The sequence below is a fragment of the Phodopus roborovskii genome, unplaced genomic scaffold, assembly GCF_943737965.1.
Source record: "Phodopus roborovskii unplaced genomic scaffold, PHOROB, whole genome shotgun sequence".
Lineage (NCBI taxonomy): Eukaryota > Metazoa > Chordata > Mammalia > Rodentia > Cricetidae > Phodopus > Phodopus roborovskii.
In genome coordinates this window covers 10,966,501-10,978,998 of record NW_026125506.1, presented here as the reverse complement: position 1 = coordinate 10,978,998, position 12,498 = coordinate 10,966,501, and the positions used below count along the sequence as shown (strand labels likewise).

At 41.7% G+C, this 12,498-nt stretch overlaps 1 protein-coding gene across 1 annotated transcript in view; it reads left to right on the top strand.

Moving 5' to 3' along the window:
• Ift81 (intraflagellar transport 81) overlaps positions 1-8,670 on the top strand; it is a 52,836-nt gene extending 44,166 nt beyond the window's left edge. Inside the window, exons 17-18 of the mRNA XM_051176613.1 lie at positions 4,608-4,653; positions 7,957-8,670. Coding sequence (XP_051032570.1) covers positions 4,608-4,653; positions 7,957-8,139 — 229 coding nt within the window. The 3' untranslated portion in view covers positions 8,140-8,670. The remainder of the gene's footprint in view (positions 1-4,607; positions 4,654-7,956) is intronic.
• The last annotated feature ends 3,828 nt before the right edge of the window (positions 8,671-12,498 follow it).

Sequence of the window (12,498 nt, the reverse complement as noted above, 5' to 3'; positions counted from 1 at the left end):
ACAGTTTAGATGTTTTCTTTTTGCTGTCCAGTAAGAACACAGAAGGATAGGGGTCCCATTTGAGGCTTCAGTTGAGATTTGCAGTGCATTGGTGGCACCAGAAGGAGCCTAGGAAGCAGTCTGTAGAAGAGTCTGTGTAGTACACTGGAAGGCAAGCCAGCCTGGAGCTGCCTGCCCTGTGACAAGAGTGACTTTAACACATGCCCTCACATATGAAACTATAAAAGTCCTATCCAAATTCTTTCAAAGAATGTCAACTTTGCTCTTGTAGTCTATGCTGTCAGTGGTAAGTGGTAAGAAATGAGAATAGATGGTTTGTTCTCACAAATTAGACATTTTAGATATTTAATTCACTTCTTCAAGGTTATCAGTATAAAAAAGAAGCAGGAAAAAAAAAATGCTTCTGAACTGTTAAATATCCGATCGTTTTCTGACAGGATGTACTTCATCACTAAAAAACCAGTGTTGGGCCAGCAGGGTGGCTTAGTCAGGGTTCAATCCCCAGAACCCCATAAGAGAAGAGAACTGAGTCCCTCAAGCTGTTCTCTGACCTCCTCCATGAATGTCCGACATACAAAACAAGTGTAAAGTAGTTTTTATTTAAAACAAAGACCGCATAGCTGGGGAGGAGGCTCCCTGAGTAAAGTGCTCACTGTTGAAGCATGAGAACCTGAATGAATTTCCAGAACAGATATGGTGGTGAATGCCTATAACCCCCAGTACTGAGGTCAGAGGCAGGCATTTCCAGTGGGGTTCATGGGCCAGCTGGTCTATCCAGAACACGAGCCCTAGGTTTTTGTAGAGAGACTGCTTTAGACATGAGGAACATAGTTGAAGTCAGCCTCTGACTTCTACACCACCCACATGGAGGAGTACACCACATACATATATATATAACACAATCATTATAAACTTCCTATTCCCTAGTTTTGTAGAAAAGAATTGTGCCATGACTGTTGTACAATATTATTTTAATGTGTGTTGCTTTTGTTTATATTCTGGAACATTTGTTTAATGATGCAAAGATGTGCTTGATTAAATAAAATGCACCTGTGGCCAGGAGGCTGGGTCAGCAACTAGCTTAGAGGAAGTTGTAGGGAGGAGCCAGGTGGAGAAAGGGTTCTAAGGAGGGTCGAGAAGAAACGCACGAGGACTTCTTGGGAGAGGCAAAGAGGTGAGCTTTGAATCTTGAGTTCTTTAGCTGGACAGAGATTTAAATGAGTTTCCTTATTAGCTCTGAAAGAGTCGGTACCTGAGGGACCAGAATTCCCTAGGCTTTGGCTCTGGCAGCCTAAATGCTGCTGCTGGTAGCGGAGTTGCAGTTGCTGAATAGGATAACCTTAGCTTAAAGGGCAACAATAATTAAAAAAGAAACACAACACATGACTATGGCAGTAATTCAAATATTATAAAAAAGGGGCCAGCAAAATGACTCAGAGGGCACAGGTACTTGCCACCAAGCCTGACAACTTGAATAAGACACCTGGAACTCACACTGTGGAAGATGAGGACATACTCCTGCAAGTTATCCTCTGATGTAAGAGTGCATATTTGAGTGCACACACCTACACAAATAAATTCAAAACTTGTAATTCAAAAATAATTCTGAAGAATAATATGAAAAAAATGGTATTGGTTACACCTAAACCCATGGGTACATGTTTAAAAATATTATTATAGAGACAAAAATTTATTGTCATTCCATTTTCAATATTCCGGTTCTTTTTAATTAACCCAAAGGTTTAGGAAATAGCCTGTTTGGTTTTCTTTTAACCCCACCCCAAACCACCATCTCACCAAGGTATCAGGTATAAAACTAGAGCCTTGTGCATGCCAGGTTGGAGGTAGCATACTACTATAATAAGCCTGTTGGTTTCCTGAGAAATGTTTATGTAAATGAGAATGCTAAAACAATTTGGACAGGTTTCAGACCTAAGAGACTAGTGAATTAGTGGATTCCTTAAAGCCATCTGAGCTTTGAACATACTTTTTTTTTTTTTTTTTTTTTTTTTTTTTCTCCTGAGATAGGGTTTCTCTTGTGTAGCCCTGGCTATCCTAGAATTCACTCTGTAGATCAGGCTGGCCTTGAACTCAGATCTGCTTCCCTCTGCCTCCCTGAGTGCTGGGGTTAAAAGTGTGCACCACTACACCTGGCTCTATGCATTCTTTGGTTACCATGCCATATAACTCATCCTAGCAGTCATTTGGGGAACGTGGAAAGTAAGCAGTTGGACCTTGTGTTTCATGATTTTTTTATTTCTCTGTGTAGCTTTGTAGACCAGGCTGGTCTCAAACTCACAGAGATCCACCTGGCTCTGCCCCCCCCCCGAAGTACTGTTATTAAAGGGGTGTGCCGCTACCACCTGGGTGTGTTCACGAATTTTAAGGGCAAATGAAGGCTCATGGGGTTGTTGACCATCTCCACACTTGTTCTGCGTGCAGATGCCACCTGTGTTCTTCTCCACAAGGGTCATGAGTGCTGTCTCTGCCATTCTCCCTGTCCTAGTCACTGTTGTCCCTTGTGCTACAGAGGCATGAGCCTTTGTGCTGGGTTCTCTCCTCTGTGGTTTATGATATCTTAGATTCTCCATCGTATCTTGCTTTATTCTTCTAACAGTGCAGTCTAAGTTTGCCCAGAGACACAAAAGCAATGTTTGCATTTAAATATAAGATCTAGCCAAGCATGGCAGTGCAGGCCTTTAATCCCTGCACTCAGGTGGCAGAGGCAGGTGGATCTCTGTAAATTCGAAACCAGGGCTATTACACAGAAAAACCCTGTCTCAAAACACCTTTCTCCCCAAGTAAACAAGCAAATAACTATAAGAGCTAAAGCTTCCTCCCATATTCCTTATTGCTGTGATAAAACACCATTGCCCAGAATCATTCTGGGGAGGAAAAGGGTTAGATCAGCTTATAAGTATTGGAAGTCAGGACAGGAACTCAAGCAGAACAGGAACCTGGAGGCAGGAGCTGATGCAGAGACCTTGGAGGGTGCTTCTTACTGGCTTGCTCTTTGTGGCTTGCGCAGCCTGCTGCTTTTACCCAAGACCACTTTGAGTGGTGTCACCCATGGAGATCAGGGCACTTTTGCATTGATTACTTATTAATTAAATGCATTATAGGCTTACCTCCAACCTGATTTTATGGACACATTTTCGAAATTGAGAGGTGCTTTTCCTAAGTGACTCTTGCTTGTGTCAAATTGGCATAAACTTGTCTGGACACTCGACATCTGTTCCTTAATCTTTACCCTTCAGTCTTTGACCTGAACTTGTTACCTGAACTTATTAAATCTTGTTCTTTTTTCCTTACACAGCATGAAAATATAATTGTGCTTCAATTTTTAAATTCATTCAAATATTTTACTTTAAAATGAATTTTTTAGCTTATATTTGTAAAACCAAAAGTGATCATTATGGAGCAGCATGCACAGATACTGAGTGCTTTTGAGATGAATGTGGTGACACACAGCTGTAATCTCTGCTCTCGGAAGGCTGAGGTTGGAGGGCTATGGGTTTAGGACTGGTCTGAGAAAATTGTGGGACCTTGTTAGAGGTATATATATGTGGTGCACGCCTTTAATCTCAGCACTCGGGAGGCAGAGGCAAGCAAATCTCTGTGGGCTACAGAGCAAGTTCCAGAACAGACACCAAAGCTACACAGAGAAATCCTGTCTAGAAAAACAAGGGAGGAAGGGAGGGAGGGAGGGAGGGAGGGAGGGAGGGAGGGAGGGAGGAAGGAAGGAAGGAAAGAAGGAGAAAGAAATTGAGTGTGGTGGCATGCCCCCTCCTCTCCCAAAACACTAGCACTTGAGAGGTGAAGACAGGAAGGTCAGGAATTCAAGGCTAGCCTTGGTTATACACTAAGTTTGAGGTCAGATTGGGCTACATAAGATCCTTAAAAATTAAAAAGTAAATGCTTATGCACCTGCATGTGTGTATGTTAGCAAATGCATGAGAAATGTACACATACACATTTGTACATACATCGGCAAGTATATATGAATAAATAAATTAATTATTTAGAATTTTCCACTTCAGTATATGTATATGTATATGTATATGTATATGTATATGTATATGTATATGTATATGTACATGTACTGAAGTGGAAAATTCTCATTCTTTATCACAGCTCTGTATTGCTCCTTTGGACAGATTTCCCCATCTGCATGTTTTCAAGATCCCATGCACAGTGAAGTGAAAAGTATTAAAGTCTCTTAAGTCGTGGGAATTCTGTAGTGTGAGTTCCTGAAAGTCAAATTGCAGAATCAGACCATTGAGAGTTTAATGTGCGCCCCTTCTCTGTCTGCAGACTCTAAAAGGCAATGTGTAATTTAAGCAAATGGGTTGCCATTGTTTTAAGGGTAGATTAACCAAAACTGGTACTTAACATCTTAATTTTCTTAACTTAATTTCCCATATAATGTTTTGCTCTCCCCCTTTTAAATTACTGTTTAGAAGAAGAAATGACTAAACAAAGTATCTGATGAGATTCATTCTGATTCTGCCCTAAACTGTAAATGTATATAGATATGCTAATTTATAATCCATTTGTGTGTTTATATCAATTCAAGCTGAAGCTAAATCATTGTGTTTACTTCCTAGGGAACAGTATACCAAAAATATTACTGAGCAAGAAAACCTTGGTAAGGTAAGAATTATTTTTTAGTGTTTCTAATTCAGACTATTTGGTCAGTCTTTTAGAAGGTTACAGTTAGTTTCAGGTGTTGTTAATTCCTTTCTTAAGAATTAAAGGGACCAGTGAGATGGTGATGAGGGTTAAAGTGTGGTTAGCAGCCTGCTATGTTCTTTCTCATGCACTAGGAGATAACCAAGTCCTATTAGAGGTTCTCTGGCCTCCAAACACATCTCTGGTGTGGTTGTGGTGTGTGTGTTCACTAACCAGGTGGTAGTGACACACATTTTTAATCCCAGCACTCAGGAAGCAGAGACAGGTGTATCTGTATCAATTCAAGGCCAGAATAAGTTCCAGGTCAGCCAGGCTTACACCAAGAAACCCTGTCTTGAAAAACCATTTTAAAAAGAAAGGAGAGAAAGGAAGGAGGGAAGGAGGAGAAAATAAATTAATGTATTTGAATTAGTTTATATTAATATTCATTGTTAAAATATACAAACAGTAGATTGTTTAGATTTTTAGAAGTTATTATGATTGTCAGTAGACTTTCATCTAAAGATTCCATGTTTAGATAGAAAAAGGAGAGAAGATCACTGGCTGTTCTTCCAGAGAACCCCATTCGATTCCCAACACCAACATAGCAGCTCACAACTGTCTGTAACTCCAGAGATTCCAAAGTCCTCTTCTGGCCTCTGTGGGCACCAGGCATGTGTGTGCAGACATACATACAGACAAAACATACACACACACACAGTCTTTTAATTAGGAAAAGTATCTAGATGGATGTTAATATATATGGAAATGTTTGTGAAACCATAAGCCCCCCACAATGAGCTAAATTTCTAAGTCACGGGTTATTCCTGGGCTGGACGAAGCGCGGTGGTAATATGCATGCTGATCGTGTACAAGAGCCTGGTTTCAATCTATAGGACTAAGGAGAAATTCTTGCTCCTTCTAGTGTAGTGTTTTACTTAAGATCTCTGGGAAAGCTGCAGGAGCATTGGGCTATAAAGCATTTTTAAGCAGAGTGAGGCTGACTAACCCATGACACACAGTTGTCACACTCCTCACTTGTCAAGGCAGCCCAGAGTAGAGCTAGTGTTTCCAAGTGTGCATTGTACACACACTTGCAGAGGCCAGAGACCCAGGAGTGCCCTCTTGTATCGCTCTGTACCCGTTCCCTTGGGGCAGGGGCTCACACTGAACTGTGAGTTTCTCCCTCACCAAGCCCCAGGGGTCCTCCTGTGTCCCCCCCCCCCAGTGCTGAGGTTACAGGTGTAGGTGATGGGGATCAAAACCAGAGCCTCACGCTCAAGCTGCAGACACTCTACCACCCGTAGCTGGTTCTTTAAATGATTTTTATAGGTTGTTAGCATTTTGGGCAAAGAAATTGTTTCAGTAATATAAGAAAAGTTATAATTTATGTTTACCATATCTGAAAAAGTTGTGCTCAGAACTCTTAAAATTCTGAGTATACTTTAACAGTCTTTCCAAATACTTTTAATTTGTGAACATAAACGTGTCTGTAGTGTGAGATATGTTACTCACAGCATAAACGTTCGCATGCTATCATGTGCTTTCGGTAGTACATAAAAAGTGGTTGGTTATGTCACAATTCTATCCAAAAACTCTCCTGTGTGTGCTCTCACTGTTTCTGATAGTTGCTTTCAGTGTCCATAACCGGGTGGGCAGTATTTAATCAGAGCTTTAAATCTCGCCTTCATCTGGGTCCATCCTCTTATTAGGGCAAGCAGCAGCCACCAGTTCTCACTTGCCCTGCACGGTGGATGAGCTGTCCTAAAAGAGGCAAGATGAGCGTGCTCCTGTGTGGTGGCTGCTGTTGTCCCTTGTCTCTGGCCCTCCTGGCCGTTTGCTCAGCCATGTCTGCTGTTATTCCTGTCACTCTTCCCACACACATTCACCGCCAGCTCCACCCACTTTTCTCATTGTCTCTGTAACCTGACTCTTCAGTCAGCCTTCCTCAGGGTTCAGAACCAAAGTATATTTTTGCAATTAGTTGCAAACATTTTTTTTTTACTTCTCTTTATAATTATAGTCAATAGTTAAAACAGTTTTAGCAGGTGGAATTATCTACAAAGAAAATAAATAGTAACAAAAATAATTCTGGGAGCTACAGAGATGGCTCGGTGGTTTAGAGCACTGTCTGCTCTTCCACAGGACCTAGGTTCAATTCCCAGCACCCACATGGCAGCTCACAGGCATCTATCTGTAACTCCAGTTCCAGGGTTTCCAATGTCCTCTTCTGGCCTGCATGGGAACCTACATGCACATACAGGCAAAACACACATAGATAGAAAGTAAAAATAAGTCTTTTTTTTTTGTTTGTTTGTTTGTTTGTTTTTCCAGACAGGATTTCTTCGTGTAGCACTGGCTGTCCTGGAATTGTAAACCAAACTGGCCTCACACTCAGAGATCCACCTGCCTCTGATCTTATTTTTTTAAAAAAATCTCATAAGGAATTTGACTTCTTAAATGGAAAACACCTTTTTTTTTTTTTTTTTTTTTTTAAGTCACTGATGTCTCTGAAGGAGATATGCATATGTTTTGATAATTTGAACTTACATAGAATGAACAGGATTTCAGGTTAGAATATAGCATCTGATGATAATAATGTTGACAATACAATATAGGTTATCAAGTATTTCCATCTGTTATCACATGAAGAAGAGTATAAGCTCATACTTTTATTGTTCCCTGTTACTCACTACAGTTAGCAATTGAGAAAGCTGAGGTCCCAGAAACCTAAGTACCTTGTTTATAACTGGTGACAAAGCCACAGCTGACCCTCAGGTCCCTTCCCTCCCCTCCCCTCCCTCCCTCCCCTTCCCCTGTCCTGCCCTCCCCTCCCTTTCTTTGTTTTTCTCATAATTTTTTTTTGTTTCTTACACTTGATCTTAGCCAAAAGACTGAGAAGCAATATTTTTGTTTTATGTGTGACTGTTGCCTGCATACATGTAAGTGTGCTACATGCATTCATCAGAGCCCCTGTACTGCAGTCCAGATGATTCTAAGCCATGTAGGTGCTGGGAATGAAACCTGAGCCTTCTGCTGGAGGAGCAAGTGTTTTTAACCCTGAGACATCTCTCCAGCTCCCTTTACTGATCTTTTTATCTTCAGGTTACTCTACACGTACCTTAAATTTAGTTTGCTTTTTAGATATCTTAGTGTAAATGTTTCAGAGGAGATCATAGTTGCTTTGTTATCAGTCATGAAATGCACAAACATCCTCTGCCTCATCATGACAGAAGTAAACCTCTTTAACTAATCAGTTATTGTTGCTTTTGATTTCAACAATAGAAACTCCGGGAAAAGCAAAAGGCTGTACGAGAAAGTCACGGTCCAAACATGAAGCAAGCAAAGATGTGGCGGGACCTTGAACAGCTGATGGAGTGTAAAAAGCAGTGCTTCCTGAAGCAGCAGAACCAGACTTGCATCGGTCAGGTAATTCAGGAGGGCGGAGAGGACCGGCTGGTGCTCTGAGCCCTGTGCTGGCTGCTGGGCTTTGGTGGATGCTGCTGGCTGTGAATGCATCACCAGCAGAAGGTGCTTCCTTCTTGGAAGGGATTTGTGCATCCTTTTGCTTTCAGACTCGTTCCTCCTAACGTTGTCTTGGAAAATGAACTGAAGGCAGATCATGTTTAAAGGTCTTTTTAACATGAAGAAGGAAGAGGCTTGCATTGTTTAGTTTAGACTTCGAGTGGTGTCCTGAGTTTTATGGGAAAGGGACTGAGCTTGCTATCTGTAATGTAAACATGTGTCCATTAAGAACCATGTAGTTTTTAAAGCTGTAATAACAGTGGATTAATGTTTTTCTCAATCTTTTTTCTAACTTTAGAGGACTCTTTTAGGAACTAGTATCTCTTGTTTTGAAGAAACCCTTGTCTGAAGTCAGCAGTCCGTACGGTTCACTTCAGTTTCTTTCTCTTCTATAAACGCAAGCCAGTTTAATATTTTGAAAAGCATTTGTTCTCCTCATGTGATCTAAAAGCAAATAAAGCTTGGTACATGTCATGGCTGTTAATCTTCATTAATACAGTTGTGTCCATTTTTTCTTTTAAAAGTATTTTATAATATTCACGTCTCGTCTCACAGATTGTTACTCATTTTCACCAAGCATCGAAAGGAGAGCTAATAATGCAATCATATGATTGTTCCTGAGGGCTGTTATTATAAATATAAAAATTCTCATAAAACATAGATGCTCTGTGGGCTGGAAAATTGATTCCTAGTGAAATTTAGGAATCCTAAGTGCTTCCAGCCTCAGCTTCGTTTGGCCTAGATACTTAAAGATTTCTTTGGTTTTCCTTAAAGAAAGATATTAAACTCGTATGTTCTCTTTTACTTCATTTTGGTTTCAATCTGTTTTTCAAAATCCTTGCTTTAGATTTGAAAACTCAGGCAGTTCATAGGCTAGTTCTTTTTAACTGCCCTTAAAAAGAAAGAATGGAAATTTGTGTTGTGTAAAATATACAGACATGCATCTCTTTGTCCCAAGTTTGATCTGCTCTTAATACTTAAGGCTTATTAGTAATCAGAATTACAGTGCCAGCCTCAGCTCCACACATGGCTACATGCTGGAATGCATTCACTCCTAGGTGTGCACATGGGCACTCAGGCATACATGAACACACACACATTTTCTCTCTCTCTCTCTCTCTCTCTCTCTCTCTCTCTCTCTCTCTCTCTCTAAGAAGAGGAAGGGAGGAAGAAGTGAGCATCCCTGTGTCCATGGTTGAGTCTGCTCCCCAGTGTATTTACCCTCTTACCTGGGCAGGGGTCGGCTACCAGCATTCCCACTCTCCCCTTTGACAAATCTGAAGCTAAAAGAGGCAAGGCTGGGCTTTAGTGTGTGGTCACAGACCCGTCTTATTCAGTGATCATTTTTGGACACAGAGGTAGATTATGTTTATGCCAGATCAGCTGTAGGCTTGGTGTGTTTTCAGTAGTATATAATGCTTCATTAGCCAGAATGTGAATTCTGTAGCAAATACTTGAAAGACTAGATGACTTTTACAGAAACTGCATTTTATTCCCCAGAGATAATCTCATAAGGTTATTAGACCTGAGGCTAGTTTGTTTTAGCCCTACACTCCCTCTGGTTCTCCTCTTAGTTTCAGGATTGTGAACAGCAGCCCACAGGCCTGCTCAGGGTTCTGATTGATCACCTGCCATCTTTCCTCGGCATGGAACAAGTGTGCAGATTACACACAAAGGCAGCTCTGAAATTGCTGTATTAATTGAAGCAGAACATCATTATTCAAGAAGAGCGAATCGGAAAAAAAAAAAAAAACTCTGAAAGAACAAGTTATTTATAGCTTTTATGTAACATTGGACACTTAGTAATGTGGCTTAATGGGTCTCATGCAGACTTCCTTCCATTCGTCCATGGTTTGATTAGAGCTTTAACAAGCTTTGACCTATCCTGACAGTTTTTGACGGCTGGCACTTAGGAAAGAAAAGCTTGCTCCATTTTTTCCTCTAAGGTTAATATTCTAACTGGCTAATTGATGAGAGAGTACTTAATCATTTTAGAAAATAATGTGTCTTTCACGTGATGGCCCAAATAAAGGAGAAAAATGTGGCCTGGGAATCTGCCTGGGCAGTCAGATCTCCTTCTCTGGGCTGGTGTGGCCAGCTGTAGTAAGGGCTGATAGTCAGCTGCAGCTCCCTTTTGCTCACTGTTGGTTCAGGAAATAATCCTGTAAAGGTTGCACTTTCTGAAGAATCTGGAATTAGGGTATACTTCTGTCACAATCAGCTGAACTCAAGGTCAGATTTCCTAGAGCTGGGGAGCAGCTGGAGGACCTTAGGACACTTGAAAGTGACAGGAAATCAACCCCCCCTCGCTTTCCCTCTAGGCTGATGCTTCCTGCCCTGCAGCTTTAATTCAGCAGGAGCCACTTCTAAGAGAAGCCACTGAATCACATTTGCCTTTATTTGATGCTTGTCATCCTGCCGAATTCTTAGCGTGCATGACATTTATACATCTTTGGGAAATTTTTAAGCTCTGTGCACTTTCCAAATGTGTTTCTTAAGTTTTTAATGCTAAAATGATACCAAGCGCTTTTTTTTTTTTTTTAAATAAGAGGCTATCTATGCACTTCATCTAAAAATGTGTAAATTGGCAGGATTCTTTTGGATTTGAATTTGAAAAGAAAAAAATGCATCATGAGTAAGGCAGACAAAGCTGTCTTTTTCCAAAGGCAAAGTTTATATTGAAAAATAACTGTGGAGGTGTTTGTCTCAGACAGCCCTCATCTTACATAGGTACTCGCCCGATGTGGTGCCTGATGAGTGTGAATAAAAGGCTTGTTTCTGCAAAGACTTCCGAGTGCTTACATCATGCCTCTTGCTTGGCAGGCAGGGGTTTGCCTCTGGGAGCAGGTAATGGGCTCCTGCTGAGTACCCTGGCCTGAGCTTGCTTGCCCACACATTGGCCATGTTGTGGGGAGATAGGTCTGGAACATATGGACCACACCGTCTTCCAGACAGTCTTTAGCAGCCAGAAAAGGGATAGATCTGCACCTTTGTCACAGGTATAATTACCTCTCTACCTTCCTCTCTTTCCCCTAAATGAGGGCGGTCTAATTAGAGCTGTTTGCTGTGGCAGCCAGGCATGAGGTGAGTGTTTTGTCTGGGGAGGGTAGAGAAGGATCATTAGAGGTGATCTGTGTGTTGTGATGTCTGACTCTTTGGTCTTAAGGCAGTCTTAAAAAAAAACAAAACAAAAACAAAAACAGGTTTGTTGTGTAAGAATATGGTTTATCCTTACCCAGGTCTTGCAAAAGAAATAAAAAAATAAAACCAAGAGTCCAAATAAGTAGTTTTTGAGAGGTCTGGACAAACACGTGCTTTCTGCTCCCATGCTCCCCCTTTTGGCAAACTGGAAGTACTTTCTTGGTCACTGGTAATTTCACAATTTCCTTTCTAGAAGCGGAGAGCCTGGCGTCACTGAGCTAGTGACTGTCATGGAAATTCACTACTCAGACTTAGGGAGAAATGAAAGAGCTCTGTTTCCCAGTGAGGGCTTGAGTTTCCACTTCAGCGGAGGGTGTAACGGTTGGTTTCCCCCCCCCCCCCCAGGAGCTCCTTAGGCTGCATTTGGTACATGGCATAGAAGTCAGCAGAGTTCAGGCTCTGGCGCTTCCAAGGAGCCTGAGAATGACCTCTGAGGGAGCCCGGCCAGCCAGTGCAGTTTGCTCTGCCCTTGCAGCAGAGGATTGCTTCCTAGCTCTCCAGAGTGCTCACCCCTCACCAGGAAACCTGCCCCTCCTTAAAGAGCTCAGGCGCGGCACTGTGTCGGAAGGTGGACTTCGTTAAAACATGAATTACACAAATTAGCAGATTTTATCTCCCAAAGCCCTGTAATCATGGCGATAAAGAAGAAAATACTTGAACCATTACTGAGTGCCCAGTTATAAGCCAGGCAAAGTGTAGAAGCTTCTGTGCGGGAACCAAGGTGATTCTCAGTGAGGCAGAACAGTTATCTCTGTTTATAGATGAGGAATATAGATGGCCGGTGTCCAAAACCTGTGCTCTAAACTGCTGTCTCCATGTGTGACCCATCATATACACAGGGTATTTATTTGCAAACAAGCTGGCGTCTGTTTCTGAACTATCATGTGCATCAAATTCTGTTTAGTGCTGCTTCGTTACTTTAGAGTACCTTTCTAAAGAATGGATTTGGGGTCTGGAGAGCTGACTCAGTGGCTAACATCATGGGCTGCTCTTGCAGAGGACCTGGGTTCAATTCCTAGCACCCACAATGATGGCTCACAACCATCTGTAACTCCAGTTCCAGGGCATCTGATACCTCTTCTGGCCTCCACAGGCACCTCA